Here is a 15,881-nt window from a genome sequence, read left to right on the forward strand (position 1 = left end):
AACAGTTTGGGGAAAAGCCCTTTTCTATTCTGGCGCACAAAGCGAGGTCCATAAAGACACAGTTGGATGAGTTTGGTGCGAAAGAACTTGACCGGCCTCAACCCCATCCAACACCTTTGGGATGAACTGGAAGGGAGAGCCAGGCCTCCTCATCCAACATCAGTGTCTGACCTCACAAACGCTCTACTGAATAAATGGTTAAACATTCCCACATTAACATTCTAAAATTGTGGGAACTCTTCCCAGAAGAGTGGAAGCTGTTTATAGCTGCAAAGGAGAGACCAACTTCATATTAACGTCTGTGTATTTAGAACGTGATGTCATCAAAGTCCCTGTTGGTTTAATGGCCAGGTACATACCAGCCATTGTAACCTGGTTGCTATAAGACAAAGCAATGTAAACATCACGTACGTGTTTAAAGAAAGAAGCAAAATACAGAGCGTTCCAGTGAATGTATCCCTGACAGCTGGCCGCTCAAGTACTTGAATAATTGCCACAAAGATATGGATACATATGCTCATCACTGTAAATTAGCCTAAGTTACAATAGATAACTACAACTGGGTTATTCACTCGGCATTTATTGGAGGAGAAATGTAGAGGACAGTGGGTTCCCCGCAGATTAGAAGCTCTCATTAAGTCTGAAGATGAGACTGTGTTTCTCCTTTAAGATGGGCCAAACAGACCATTTTGAAACGTTATAGTTAATGCAGAACTTGCACACACGTCCCACAACAGGAGTGCATTGTAAGTCACACTAGCAGTATTTTCATGGTTGTAACTCATGCCGGGAATTACTTCATCATATAGCCCAACAGGTATTGGATCTCAGCTCCAATAAAACCACAGCTCTTTACAGAGTTTTGACTGGTAAAAAAAACCCCACTGGATCATATTAACTCGGCATGTCCTTTCATCAATGCACCAAAATGACAAAAGGTCACTTGGAACTAACGTAAGATTGTCCCTTGTGCAATGAGAAGTGTTTGTGAACTTTGTGAACAGTCTTTCAGATTGCTCTAAAACGACGATGCAGCTTGCTGGCACTGGAAGTGCGGTTAAACATGGCAGATTCAAAGGCCAGTCTGTTGCATTTTTCTCTTCTTCATTTCCCTGTAAGCTTCTACAACCCTCTCTCGTTCCTCCAACAACAGTCTCTTCCTTGCCATGGACAGAGCAGGTACTTTCGCATCTTTGTTCAAGAGCTTCTTCAGCAGAAGCTGTTTCTCCCCAGGCTAGTGGGCAAAATACGCATATTGGGTTACTATATCTACAATACTTACGTAATGATGTCATATATGAACAATGACTCCAGCTAATAAAATAACTTATTTCACTGAGATAAAGATTGTTTTCTATGCTCAACAGAGGTCTAGCAGGGGACTATATGTCCTCTCTTAATGGGTGTGTTGCTAGGGACCCAGGCACATAATTATGACATCATAGTCCATGTTCTGGCACCCAATGCCCTTGTGATCTCTTGGCTATAGAAAAAAAAACCTATGTACATAAAACCTACTGTTATACCGGTGGTTAACTACACTTTTGTTACCAAGCAAATGAGAAAACTCACTACACAATCGTTACTAGCCCCATGACCCAAGATTATTTCGTTACCTTTGACCACTCTTTGCTCTTCCTTGGTTTTACTGTGAAAGATGGTGGCTCCATAGCTACCTCCCCAAACTTTATGTCATCTGTTAAATATGAAAACATAACATTATCAGGTACCATGTGAGTTGACAACTATATGGAAGGGCAGATGGAAGACATGTTTAACCAATAACACCATGGCCGACACTGAACACGTACATTGGTATAAACATAAAGATGTCCGAGTCGGCTTCATATATGAGAAGTCAGAATTTTTAGCAAATACATTGTACAACGCAACCTTACCTTTGAAAATATCCTTCTCCAATCGACTTGCCTCCTTTTCTTCTTTCTTCCTTAAAACCTTTTCTTGTCTCCGCTGGTTGAACCTGCAGAACAAACATAAATAGATATATTTAGAGAGACTAAAAACAGGCTGTGTCAAGGAGGCCAACACGTAGCTTACTATGAGTTGTTGATCTACAACTCCCAGGATCCCATGCCAACCTATGGCTGGGCAAAAGATGCTTGAGTAGTTGAAGATCAACACCAGCTGGCAAGGTATGTTTTGGCTACCATCTAGATAGATTTATATACCATACAAACTGTTAATCATGTAAAATAGCAGGAAGGATAAATGTAATGAGTGTACGGACAAACAGCAAATGCTGTGTATTGTAGAATCAGGTTTCTGCGAGGAAACAATATCAGCGGTCGGAAATCTACTGGGTCAGCCAGCCAACTGAATGCGATTCTAAAGTAGTAAGATTGTTTTTCCATGAATGAACATACGCTTTCTTAGATTTCTCTGGTTTTCCTTCCTGGGTACTGTCTGTCTCCGTGTTGTCTTTTGAGATGTCATCTTTGGCGATGCTGTCTTTTGGGGTCTTCTTGGCCTTTTTCTCCAAGTCCAGCTCCCGCTCGGGCTCGCGATCTGGCTGGTTCTTGCTCAAGAACATAACGTGTTTGGCTGCCCTGTCCATGCGATCTAAGTAAGCACCCACAGATTCACGCTTTTGCCTCTTAAACTTGGGGACTGGGATCTCGGTCTGGATCTCTGCATGATCTGGTCCTTGTCTTGCTGAAAATGCAAAATTGGGCAACAGTTAATAATAAATCAGTAGGATCAAGAATTCTGAGGCTGCCTTCTTACCCTAAATCACAGCCTATTGTGACAAATACAGAAAAATAACCCTACCTCCCCTTTTCTTCCTCTTTTTCGTGGGTCTGTTCATTTCCATTTTGCTTTTCATAATTTCCCGCAACTTGAATGGGATTTCCTGCATGTCCACATCTTTCGGTGCCGAATTGGTCTTTTTCTTTACATGGCTAAATACAAAAAGCCAAAGATCGGATTATTACAGATGTGCATTATATTAAGGAGCAATATCTTTACCCCGTCACAAAGAAATGTACATATCGTGTAACATTACATTTCTCAGCAGTTCTAACAGGTTGAAATAGAGCAATTACAATATAATAAACTTGTTTACATTAAATTGCTGTTCGAATAGCCATGCTTTTGCTCTATGCTTTAAAACTAACATAACAGTAAGTATTAATAACCACGATAGATTAACACCGTTAATTAAATCGTCAAAGCTTCCCGTTACTAATTAATGTATGGACTGTTAAGAAATACTGCACTAATCATTGGCGCTTTATAAATAAATAATAATAATAATAATAAATAATCAAAAGGGGTTGTATTATTTTTTTTGGTTTGTTTTATATAGCGCCGTCAAATTCCGTATCGCTGTACAGACGAACAGGACATAGCATGTAGTATATAACATAACAACTTGATTTACAGAAACAACAGATGAGGCGGGCCCTGCTCAAAGAGCTTACAATCTAGAAGGCAATATAGCGCAAAGTTGGATAAGTGGTGCAGACACCATAGCAACCAAAGTGCTGACACTATTGCTGGACAATTACTTTGGTTGCTATGGTGATAAGATAACTTTCCAAACTTTGCACCAGGCACTTTTTTCTATATAATCCTCTTATGTAGTCACTAATTAAAACTACCCAGCTCTTAACGGCCCCATTCTCCTGTTTTCCCCGGTCCAGGTTCCCGAAGCCCATTCCCCGCACACACCTGCGCTGCTGCACCGGACGCCCGGGCTGTTCCATACTTTTATTGGGTTTATTCTTCCCCATAGTTTCAGCTCCCCGGACCCACGTGCGCCCCACAGCCCCTCACTTCCGGCTGTTAGTCATGGCGTAACCCAAAACACCAGCGTTCATTGCGTTGTTGGAACTAAGACCCGCCTACCCCTCATGCTATTTGTCAAAGCGCTTGTCACCGGTATCATGCGCCGCCATCTTGGATATGGGCATCACCTACTGCTAAGACGTATTGCCTTTTGCGGCGGATGTTATTTTTTTTTCAAACATCATTTCCGCTATAGAGATCATGAAGGGTCAGGAGCTATGACGTGAAATGAAAACAATTAGGGGACAAGAGAAGACTTAGCCCCGTCTGAAGCAGCCTCCGTCCCCTTAAGGATTCAGCGTTGCTATGGTAACTGGAATTGACGTAAATTGAGGCTTTCTGAGTACCACTCACCCAGCATTCATAGGGCATGAAGGATATGCAGTTACAGTAGATGTGGGTTATAACTCCCACTATTCTCAGCCATTCATTAGCATTCTTGGATACAATATTGGTCTTATAACTTAAACAGTATGCTTGGAAAGGAAAAATCATTATTTATCTCTTAATTTTTAACAAAAAAAGTGCCTTTCGGGTGGATTAGTAAATGAACGGCTTCTGGAAATAAGAAAGGTTTGTAGGAATCATAATGAGAAAATATAAGATAATCCACATTTCTCTCTTATTTTTTAACAGCTGCTCTTTTGGATCCTGAAGAGACTTCACCGTCCTGCGTCGCCACCATCCAGCCTATATTTTTGGGCCAGAGGAGTTTCTTTGAGCGGATCCTTGAACAGGTCTAACGTAGAGAATCCGGGCGAGAAGCCAGAATATTCAAGCCATGGACCCGACTCTACGAACACCGTCTCCACGGACTCGCAAAGAGTCACAATACCACCTCCACCCACCCACTGCTGCATGAGCGGGTGCCATAACTGCGTGTGGATCGCGTATGCCGAGGAACTGCTGGAGTTATATAAAGATGGAGGTGAACGGGCTCTCCGTGCCGTGGAGAAGAACATAGAAGATGAGACTCTTAAGATGTTCATAAAAATGGAAATCAAGTTCAGAATAAAAAAAAGATGAGACATGACTTCCTTATAGCGACAAAGACTTACAAGGCGGACAGGTGGAAGGAACAATGCGTAGGTTATGTCTTGTTCCTGTTAAAGTGACATCTTCTCATGTTTGAAGATGTCCCATTTTGTTGTGAGCTAAATCCTTTAAATTATAATTATTTATAGAGCGCCAACAACTACAACCACTACTGGTACGAAGAAGAGGTCCCTGCTCTTCAGAGCTTACAATCTAGACGTTCTAGTTTGACCGGGAGTGAATTTTTAATCTTTTTTCCAGGGATGAAAGGACTTTTATATAATATTTTATATTATATTTCCACAATTTACCATTAATAATGTATGTTTTCCCATTGTACATTGCTGCGGAACAATAAATAATAATAATAGTCTTGATAACTACACCTACTTCACTGTCTCCACAAAAATAAACATGGCGGATAATTTACTGGTTTGCGGTGGGGGGGGGGGTTCAGCTGCTTGACTTTACTATATGAAGGTCCAACCCCAGTGAGCTTCTTCTCCAGGAAGAGCTTGGTCGATGTTGTATAATGTATAGTTACATCAATGAGGTTCCTTCATCCATTGAATTATACAGGGCCAACCTACCCTTTCTAGAGAAGCCTGCCAGCGATGGCCCTTCATAATAAATACTGAACTTAAGGATCAATTAACCCTTTAAGCTTGGATCAGCAAACACAATGTGCCATTGATAAGTGATAAAGGGCCTCTGTACACCTATAAAGATATTCCATTAAAATCAGTTGTTTCCAGCTACAATGGTCGTTTTCAACATTGACACCAAATTCTGATCCATTTCATGTTATTTTAATGGACAAAACCAAGGACACCTCCAAGTGACCCCAAACCTGTGAACGGCGGTTTACGTTGAGTGAATTAATTGGCCTACATCATACATTTCATGGAGTATCCACAGTTTGTGTAAGACAAGGGAAAGAACGGGCAAGGGATCTGCGCGGAGGAGCAGAAAATGTGCAGGTTTTACAGTAACTATTAAATGTAATCTGATATATTAATATGGCACAGCGCTGCGGAAGAGGATGGTGCTATATAAAGCAATACATAATAATAATGGCAGCAACAGTTTTTTTGGTTTTTTTTATTTTAATTCAAGTCCCTACTGTATATGCTTGTACCACCTCTGCTGGCAGGCAATCCCATCCGCACACAGGTTTGATTATTTTACCTATTGCCTCCCACTATATTTTACATGCAGTAACGAATGTAAACTTACATCATCTTCTAAATTCCATGAAACCGTCCTGATAAGCTAAATGTTCTAATTAATGGGGCTCCGTTTCCGGTCTTGATATTGAATGCGTTTAGGAGGAGAGTATAGGTGTGAAGCATTGGTCAGAAACAAAGGAGCGGTAACCCAGGTAGTTTCCCCCTTACTTTTTTTTATAATTAATTCTAGAGATGCTGAAAATTCTGAATATAATGTTTATGTAATATTAACCCTATTTCCAATGCCATTGCTATGTCAACATGCCTTCTTCTCCACCCCGGACTGATAATGGCCTTGTTTAAATCCTACTTGGAAGGTCAAATTCAAATGCTACTTGGAAGATTTACCATTCTTGTATCTGTTTACCACTTCTCAGGTTTCTACCATAAAGCCAACAATCAGTCTCTGATGACATTTTGGGAAAGGTAACACTTAGTGGTGTCCTCTTATAGTTACCAGATCATCCTACCTGGGAAATCATAGGGGTTTGCCCCAATCTCAGGGTCTCAGAGAAAAAGTGCAGATTCTCATCCAGTCTTAAACTGACTCATTCCTATGCTACCCTTGCTGCGATCATATTTAAGACTCCCAATTGGTGCTTTTGCGTCCAGTGTGTTATGGTTGATATCCCTGCTTGAATGCAGGTGACTCAGATAAGTGTATGAACAAGTCAAGGTTCCCATGAGGACCACTATTAGAGCCATTTGGGAAGTCGCTACATTTACTATGGGCTATTAAAGGGTTAATATTTCAAGTTCCTCAGTATGCAGATCACACACTGACCTACACTGGCAGTAAAGCATAATAGGCTTCAGGGCTTGGTAGGTTAATAAGACTGTGACGTACATGCAGAGCTGTAGCTCCCTCTGCTGTCGATCTGTAATATTACATGATGCGCCCAGCAGTCTGACTAGTCAGTGGAGCTGATATATCTGAACTGGGTGCACAAGTAGTCGTAATCTGTAAGTGCTGGGGAGGAATCACATGCCATCAGATAAGAGTGCCACAGCTAACGGTATAGAAGAATTAAACTGTTGTCCTATTCACTAAGAGTCAGGTTCACTCCAACTTGTCATACCGACTTGCGGGCCAAACTGGATTGGAGAGGCATTCATAGGTGCCTTTTGCCGACCTCACTGGAAACTCAACCAAGGTGCAACTAGACTTGCTCTGTGGCTGATGAAATCATTCCAGTAAATGGGAAATTTAGCTACCTTCTTATGAAACATTTTTAATGTCCTGCTTGTGATGTCCGCCAAGAGAAAAGGTGCACCTGAAAGGAACAAAAATCATGACCTGCATAGATGTTGCAACCGGGGGGGGATGAACAGTCCCACTACACTTCTTCTACACTACACTTCTTCAATTGAAGCAATAGCAAACATGCATGGCACATTGTATAACCCAATAAGGGGTAATAGTCATCTCCTCTTCCATATTCTTCACGTGCATCAACAGAGGACTCTTTAACGACCCTGACAGGGGCAGAGTGGCGATATTGTGGAGGATTACAACAAATTTGCAGAAACAAAGCATCCCAATAACCAAATGGAAAGGGGATTTTAATACACTAAAGTGCATAATTTAACCCTGTGGATGATGGAAAGATAAGCAGTGCGCTATCCAACCACCTGGAACTCATCGGGAGCGATTATCATCTTTCTCCACCAATGGCTCTGGGGCATCAGGGAGGGGTTGCCTGGCTTAACGTCTTATAAGAAAAGAACATTTATTTTTCCAGTCATTCAGAATTAATTGAAATCTGCATTCAGACTGCTCCATTCCGGTCGCTGCTGCCCTGCATTTTCCTTTCCCACCTGATGACACAAATTCTGCCACATTATGGCCCTCCGAACCCAACCCTGCAGTCTCTTCCAGTCTCAAGCGACTCCAATGTTTTGTTTGCCTCTCTACAAGTCAGACACCTATGCTTTGCTGTAAATCCTTATCACATCACTTGCACTTACTCGGCTCAATTGTTACCCCACTTATTTAAAATAAATCTAATCTGTTCCCTAGTGCTGGCCCTGGCTTTACCTTCGCAGGGACAGCAGAGAGTCATCGTCATCATGTCTCCTGCAATCACAGAGTTGTGTTTCTCTGATTCCACTCTGTGTCACCTTGTGATTTGAGGACTGTCAAGGAAAGGAATCCCAGAGACACGTTATAATGGGAACGTCTCCACTCTGTCACTCTGCGGGTTCTAGACTGGCTGTCTGCGCAGGGAGATATAAAGCGAGCTTCTTAATCTTACACAGTCACTAATGGAAGGCCAGGATATGCCTCATTGACACGCGGTACTCATACACATCGCTATCGCGCACATACGTGACCCTGTCTCACTCTCTCTAACGCGCCAATTAAGAGACAATCATTCAGTATACAAATATTGGACGGAGTATCACTTTGGCTACTAAGTATATCTTAATCAAATCAATTATAGGTGCCTTTGATGGTTTGCAATGAACAGAATTGTGTATTTTTTTTCCAATCCGTGCAGCTAATATAATTACAAAAAAAAAAGGCAAATGATCTGAAAACAAGCAATAAATATCTGGTACCCTTTAGCAGTATCCGTTTTGATCACCCACACTGATGAACCACGGCCATAGTTATAAGACACAGACACGTTGTTCCAATGACCGATTTCAATTTCAATCTTTATCGTTCTCGGCAGGATGCGCTGCAATTTATTTATGAAGGGGGGGGTTCTGGTGGAAAGTTCTGGTTTTTAGAGCAGCAGCCAATAGGATGCTTCAATTAATAAAAATGGCCATTCTGTTGGTTGCTATGGTGACAAGACCACTTTTAAAAGTTTGAACCTGAAATGGTCATTAGAAATAATAGCTATTATTTATTGATAATATATTTAACCCCTACTGGGGCACAAAGAGGTTTAAACGACAGCCACAGAATATTTGCCCCTTTATATACATATACATATATGGGGTGTACTGATACGACGAAAGACATTGATTTATACTTGAGGTATTAAAAAGAGGAATAATGTATTTTGCTTTCGCAATTTAATTTATAATCCTATTTCTGCTGTTTCTATACACATTTTCCTTATGTTTAGGCCACAGAAACCCTGTAATGCCCTCATACCCAGCAAACATTATGAGGTCCTAGAAAAAAGGGGGCACCAGGGACTTGGGTCCTTAAAGAGGAACTTTCCCTCCTAAACAGGGACACTTGGGATGTATCTGCACCCTGTCCCATGGCCCTGTAAAGAACTGCACATACTTTCGGCGCTATAAAAATCTGTCCATACCTACTGTGTGCTCTATCAGCAGCTCCTGAGGTACTTTCAGCTTGTTTGCCCCAACATACAGAGCGCCCTCTTCTCTGAGGCACACAAAATACAGAGCGAGGACCCCTGCTGTCTGGAGGAGGAACTGCAATGGCCTTCGATTGGCTGGACTCTGTGAGATGTCAGACTGATAATGTAATAACCTGATAAAGTTTTATTTGTAAGTAAATAAAAAAAAAGATTGTGCACTATTGTTTATTACTATTACTTGTTATTAGTCCCCTTTTTTCAGATTAATATTTAAGTTTTATTACAAGTGTTTCTTTATCATGTATATTTAATACTCACAGTTGGTTCTGAAGAGAACTGGGATTTGGGTTCACATTGTTCCAGTAATTTACCTGACTGTGTATCTGGTGGCGGCCATTGTTGTCATGTGACATTTTGGTTTCATTCCAAGCTTGGGCACCACACTGTAATGCTAACGAAGACCCTGTAGTCTTTAATAAGTCAGAGTCCCTTCCGGTAACTCAGACTGAGGCATTCTATTTATTTATTTATTTTTTTTTTACAGTAGATTAGTCGAAGATAACATACCTTTAACATACAAAAAAGCCACTATACAGCTGCCACAGCTACACTATGGTTTACAGGTATTTTAAGTGATTTGGGTATGGGGGGAAAAAAGAAAATAACGGAAGCTTCCCTTTAAATAGATTTTTCAATGGATGATGAGCTATGCAGTCCTGCAAATGATCCCTTTCACAATCGACACATCTTCTCATGAGGCTGATAATCAAACTAAACGTTACAGAAAAACATCCCATTGTATGCGCTCTACAAAACCCGCATTTTCCCTTAAATTTCTAACCCCCGCTAAACAAATTTGATTGCGCTTATGAGCGAGATTACCTAAAATGCCCATAAAGCTCATCAGCAGGGGCTGCGCGTTGAATTCATTCCCAGTGACGCCTTTGCTAGAAGCCCTAGGAAAACGAGTTTGGAATGGTTTTATAAATACCCCACTGGGATTTAATTTCTATATGTACTTTTAGAATTGTATAGTAATCTCTTTAACACCCCCCCCAACCTCATAGAAGCTACATAACAGAGGGGTGAAAAATGGGTTAAATTCTCTACCACCCCATTACCAGCTGCTTTTGTGTGAAGTGCAAAGAGAGTACAAACATGTTGGTTTTTTTGCTGAGGTAATGATCCTGCGCATGGGTAGGGGGGGGTGTTGGTGGAATGGGGTTGGTATGTGTGCCAAGGCTGTAGATCCGCTCGGGAGGGGGCCACACAGACATCTGGCATTTAAAGGACCTGCAAGCGAGGCAGCCCCTTTATATGAAGACAAAGGAGTCCCAGGATGCTGCTTGCTGAATCAACAGGGGGGTCCTGTCAGCCACACAGCCCAACACAAAAGCCCCATGTGGTCTGGATTTAACTCTTAAACCACCGCCTGGTATCAAAAGTCTCATCCCCAGCATTAACACCATTAAAGCAAGACCCAGATTAAAAGTTACAGGTTGTGTGTGTAACGCGGCTACGGTTTCCACCTCCAGTTTGTTTGATGTATAGAATAGGAAGGAGAGGGTTTAACGCTGGAATATAAACCATCTACTCAGATTATGATTTATCGAGCCATGGGCTGTAGGTACCTGCAACCAAAAGCAGTAAACAATTTTTCCTAATCTGCGATTCACAGCCATTAAAATAGCTATAAAAATACCAAGGTGTAGTTTTGTGTCAGATGGCTGTATACAAACATGGCATAAAAACCCACACCCTGGGCAGCCTGGGTTAACGAAGCCAATTCAGGAAGGTTAGAAAAAAACTAAATTTAAAGCCAAGGGCAGCACTTCCAGCTGGCCAGTGATTGTCAGACTTTGGCATATGAAACTAGAGCTACTTAATCACCCACCACTATCATTTTGCATCACCAGGCAATTTCCATTGGTGGCCCACATAGGTTATTTTATTTTTTTTTTTTTTTAAATGTATTAAATGGGTAGACCATACATGTGAAGTGTGAGAGATACTGATGTTGCTTGAGCTGAACGCCTGTAAGGGGGGGGGGGTTAAGCAAATCCCCAATAGACCACCAAGAACCTACCCTCTGCTCGGGGCAATTCCAGCTGCACTGGTCACCTTCCACAAGTGCATCAATGTGCACCTTGGCTGCATCTATTTGATGTAGACATCTTTGAATGTCTACTTCATGACGTAGGCGATCGGAAGTCATGTTATTACATTCTTTGGAGAACTTGGACCCATGTGTAACCTGGTATTTTATTTTAACCTTTAGGATTTTCAGAAATCACCAAGACAGAGTTGTATTACTGCAGCGCTTTATTCTTACACAATGAAGTGTTTCCGGGAGTTACAATTCAACGGCAGGATGACTTGCAAATTTTGGTTTTCTACTGTCATGTGAGAACATTAAGGCAACGTACAAAAAAAAATTTACATAAATTAAACTTGGATGTATAAATTTACAGGTGTAACTGCAATAAGGTTTGTAACTTCTTCAGACCCATGGTGAATGTTGGGAATACAAGCCGGGTTAACAGAAAAATAAACTGGATCTAAGGCCTGGATGTCACATTTTCCTGACTTAAGGAAAAGTGGCAAGACAGAAGTGACAACTCCTTCATGACTCTTACCAGCCTCCAACGTGAAATTCTGGAATATTAAGCGCTATTTTGATAGCTGGAAGCCTAACTTTGGATACCCTGTACACAGCTCTAATGTCAACTTCTCCCCAGACAGCTACTTTATTGGTTAGGGAGAAGTGTCATTCACAACACTGTTGCAGATCGGCAGCCTTTCACAGAAATGCTTCTTTCTACGCAAAAAACAAACTTAGCTAAGGGATACCCAGACGGTATGCCAACCAGGGTTTGTATCAGAGGTGTGTACAGGGTATGATACGCTATCACTGACACCAAAGGAATGATTTTGAGAGACAGGTCCAAGTCTTGCATTAGAAAATCCCCCCCAGAAAAAGTGACTTTAGGAAGTGTCTCACATTCCCAGGGCAAGTTCGTGGTGAAGTTGGCTCTATTCCAGTTTCACGAGGCTAGCATGAGGCGTACACATTTGCCAAGGCAAATTAATACTTTGAAGAATTCACGCAGCAAATGCAACGCATCCACTAGCAGTCCATTTAGAAGCATTTGCGGTGAACAATGGAGGGACCGGACTCATCGTATTCCTGCTTGCTGATCCACATCTGTTGGAAGGTGGACAGGGATGCAAGGATGGAGCCACCAATCCAGACTGAGTACTTGCGCTCAGGTGGTGCAATGATCTGCCAAGAAAGAAGGGGGCATTTAGTACATCAGGTAGGCTTGAGGAGTACACAAGCATCTTGGCATAGTGAATCTGAGCTCACCTTGATTTTCATTGTGCTGGGTGCAAGGGCTGTGATTTCCTTCTGCATTCTGTCAGCAATGCCAGGATACATAGTGGTACCTCCAGACAGGACAGTGTTGGCATACAGATCCTTACGGATATCAACATCACACTTCATGATGGAGTTGAAGGTGGTCTCATGGATGCCGCAGGATTCCATACCTACAAACAAAGAGGTACTGTAAGTCTTCTGGACAGTGAAAGTGTCTTAAAGGAGCTTTGCTTATACAGACTAAAGACCAAGCTTAACGTCACACATTAAGAGCTACATACCCAAGAAAGATGGCTGGAAGAGGGCCTCTGGACACCTGAACCTTTCGTTTCCGATGGTGATGACCTGGCCGTCAGGCAGCTCATAGCTCTTTTCAAGGGATGAAGATGAGGCAGCTGTGGCCATCTCCTGCTCAAAGTCAAGAGCAACATAGCAGAGCTTCTCCTTGATGTCTCTCACAATTTCCCTCTCGGCTGTGGTGGTGAAGCTGTAGCCTCTTTCAGTCAGGATCTTCATGAGGTAGTCTGTCAGGTCACGGCCAGCCAAATCCAGACGCAGAATAGCGTGGGGCAAGGCATAACCTTCGTAAATGGGCACTGTGTGGGTGACACCATCTCCAGAGTCCATCACAATACCAGTGGTACGACCAGAGGCATACAGAGACAGCACAGCCTGGATGGCAACGTACATGGCTGGGGTGTTGAAGGTCTCAAACATGATCTGTTAAAGGATAAAATAATGTTACTAGCTGCTGTATGAATACTGGTCACCCCAAACCATGCCAACATGCAGGCATGCATAAAAATCAAAAAGTTAGGTGTAGAAAGAACAGAACAGGCAGAAATAAACCAATGAAACAGAAACCTGAGGCTTCAGGAGGGAAATGCCAGGAGAGGTACAGAGCCCTGAAAATATTGAAAGAAAGGTTGAGTCTGAGAAATAAAAGAGGGATGAAGTCTACAAAAAGCTACCCCTGAATGTGGTCAGCCCATTCACTAAACACAAACCTGGGTCATCTTTTCCCTGTTGGCTTTGGGGTTCAGAGGAGCTTCTGTAAGCAGGACTGGGTGTTCCTCAGGGGCCACACGCAGCTCATTGTAGAAGGTATGATGCCAGATCTTCTCCATATCATCCCAGTTTGTGACAATACCGTGTTCAATGGGGTACTTCAGGGTCAAGATACCTCTCTTGCTCTGGGCCTCATCACCTACATAGCTGTCCTTCTGACCCATACCAACCATCACACCCTGAATTTAGAAATAAGGGACGTTATTCCTTGTGGCACATTAGGCTTAATACATTAGAGTTTGTTTTAATATGTTCTTACAAACCTGATGTCTTGGGCGTCCAACAATTGAGGGGAAGACAGCACGGGGAGCATCGTCTCCAGCGAAGCCGGCCTTGCACATACCAGAGCCATTGTCAATGACGAGAGCTGCAATCTCTTCATCTGCCATTTTGTTTGCTGAAAAGGTAAAATATAGCAATATTTACATAATGAAACTAAAGGCTGTAATACAAGAAAAGTGCAGAAATACACTAATTAAACCCACAGAAATATGCATTATTGTCCTCAATGGGACCAGGTTCCCTGCTAGAAGCCCCGATTCCATTAAGGGTTAATGAAAAGCTCTGTCAGCCTTGGGCCACCGACAGTTATTGGACTTTATGACTAGCAGGTTAATGGCTGACTGGCTGCGCATTACCACCCAAGGCCTGATCTCCAACGGGCAGGCCATCTTCAACCAAGCTCTGAAAGCCTCCGGGCCACACCCCACCCTGCTCTCCACTAGTCATGACAGGAAACGACAGTTCATAAGGCCCGCCCCCCATGCCGGCCGTTTGCGCATCCGCCCACTGCATCAGTACACACCCAGCCAATCAGCTGAGCCATTCCCATATATGGAAGCGAGACAGGGCTCATGCTACGCCTGACGAGAAAAAAAAAAACCCACCAAGTTCAATTCAAACTATAAGGCGTGGCTGTCGCTCGCTACAGAGCAGACTAAACCAAACGCTCAGAGTAAACGGGGTGGGGCATGTGTCAAGTTCATGATGTCAGTGCCTGACTAATTTGTATACCCATTCACCCACCCACCCTTTATGCTATCCGCCTGGCGCCTCAGCCCGCGCAAAACCTCCTCTTGGGGCCTCCACTCCCCCGCCGCACAGCATGCACGGACAAAGCCCCCAGCCGCCCCACCCTGCTGTATCTGGCACCAAAAGCATCCGCCATGCCACCCTCTTCCCTGCCCAATGAGCCAAGGACAGGCTCCACCATCACCGTCTTTTCAGCACAAAGTGCACCTTGCAACTTTAATGCAGTCCCCCAATAGGGCGACTCTTAGGGGGGAGGGTGATAAGCCATGAACTGCACCCCCAATAGCTAGGAACAGAACAAGCCCCGAACAGCCACCATTAAAAAGTACATTCAGAACACGAGCCTAAACACCCCAAAGCCACACCCATCTTTAACCATTGCACTACCATGCAGCCACCCATCACAGAATCCTATTCATTGTCAGTATTTGGAGCCCCCATAAAGCAGTAGAGAACACGCGTTAAACACCCCAAATAACAGGCAGATCCCAGCCAGTGACCCCCTTCTACACATCCAGGAAGGCATAGGAGTACCGGCTAGAAATCACCGAGGGACACCGCCCTGCAGCAGAATAAACCGACCAGTCCCGAAACACCAGCCTCGAAAAGGTATACGAGAGACGCAGATATCCGCAAAAAAAAATAAAGAAGGCTCGCTTTATTTACCTGGAAGCAGGAGGTTTCCTTAGAGGAAAGAAATAAAGCGCTGAAGGTGACAGGAGGGGAGGAAGTGCTGTCGAGTCCTCTGCCGGCGGCTGAATGAGACCTCTGATGCGGCCGTTATCCTATTTAAGCAGAAAGCAAAAAGATCCGCCCTCCCAGCGCGAACAGCGAAGATCTCCAAATATGGGCATCTTTCAGAACTACGCTGCTCCATTGGCCGCCTGCGAGGGGGGAGGAGGCGTGGCCGGGGTGAAGGGTCCTGCCTCCCGGAACCCTGAAGCTGCTTGAGGTTATGAGCAAAGGAAGGTGTGTGAACGGCCCTGATACTGACAGGGAGAGGGTGCAGCCCTAATACCAGCACCCTGTATTATTTATTGGGCT

General features: G+C 43.3%; 3 protein-coding genes across 3 annotated transcripts; 1 reads left to right on the forward strand and 2 right to left on the reverse strand.

The window, feature by feature from the left end:
* Positions 1–550: 550 nt before the first annotated feature.
* On the reverse strand, positions 551–3,847 carry CCDC137 (coiled-coil domain containing 137). Its single transcript, XM_053453389.1, has 6 exons — positions 3,694–3,847; positions 2,791–2,921; positions 2,385–2,673; positions 1,899–1,981; positions 1,617–1,696; positions 551–1,234 (listed from the first exon to the last, which is right to left on the reverse strand). Exons 1-6 carry the CDS (start codon positions 3,753–3,755, stop codon positions 1,073–1,075), a joined length of 807 nt encoding a protein of 268 aa, XP_053309364.1. The 5' UTR covers positions 3,756–3,847; the 3' UTR covers positions 551–1,072.
* Positions 3,848–3,976: 129 nt separating this feature from the next.
* OXLD1 (oxidoreductase like domain containing 1) lies at positions 3,977–5,225 on the forward strand. The gene is made up of 2 exons (XM_053453390.1): positions 3,977–4,119; positions 4,447–5,225. Exons 1-2 carry the CDS (start codon positions 4,117–4,119, stop codon positions 4,834–4,836), a joined length of 393 nt encoding a protein of 130 aa, XP_053309365.1. The 5' UTR covers positions 3,977–4,116; the 3' UTR covers positions 4,837–5,225.
* Positions 5,226–11,662: 6,437 nt separating this feature from the next.
* On the reverse strand, positions 11,663–15,622 carry ACTG1 (actin gamma 1). The gene is made up of 6 exons (XM_053454223.1): positions 15,504–15,622; positions 14,069–14,202; positions 13,745–13,984; positions 13,019–13,457; positions 12,726–12,907; positions 11,663–12,641 (listed from the first exon to the last, which is right to left on the reverse strand). The coding sequence occupies exons 2-6, from the start codon at positions 14,192–14,194 to the stop codon at positions 12,498–12,500; spliced, it is 1,131 nt and encodes a 376-aa protein (XP_053310198.1). The 5' UTR covers positions 14,195–14,202; positions 15,504–15,622; the 3' UTR covers positions 11,663–12,497.
* Between the last annotated feature and the right edge of the window lie 259 nt (positions 15,623–15,881).

The sequence above is a fragment of the Spea bombifrons genome, chromosome 13, assembly GCF_027358695.1.
Source record: "Spea bombifrons isolate aSpeBom1 chromosome 13, aSpeBom1.2.pri, whole genome shotgun sequence".
NCBI lineage: Eukaryota > Metazoa > Chordata > Amphibia > Anura > Pelobatidae > Spea > Spea bombifrons.

Coding starts and splice junctions, on each gene's coding strand:
- CCDC137 (XM_053453389.1), bottom strand. CDS start 3,755: ATGGGGAAGAATAAACCCAATAAAAGTATGGAACAGCCCGGGCGTCCG. Junction 2,922..3,693: donor CGTCCGGTGCAGCAGCGCAG/GTGTGTGCGGGG, acceptor TTTTGTATTTAG/CCATGTAAAGAAAAAGACCA. Junction 2,674..2,790: donor AAAGAGGAAGAAAAGGGGAG/GTAGGGTTATTT, acceptor TTGCATTTTCAG/CAAGACAAGGACCAGATCAT.
- ACTG1 (XM_053454223.1), bottom strand. CDS start 14,194: ATGGCAGATGAAGAGATTGCAGCTCTCGTCATTGACAATGGCTCTGGT. Junction 13,458..13,744: donor ACAGGGAAAAGATGACCCAG/GTTTGTGTTTAG, acceptor ATCCTTTAACAG/ATCATGTTTGAGACCTTCAA. Junction 12,642..12,725: donor CCAGCACAATGAAAATCAAG/GTGAGCTCAGAT, acceptor CTTTCTTGGCAG/ATCATTGCACCACCTGAGCG.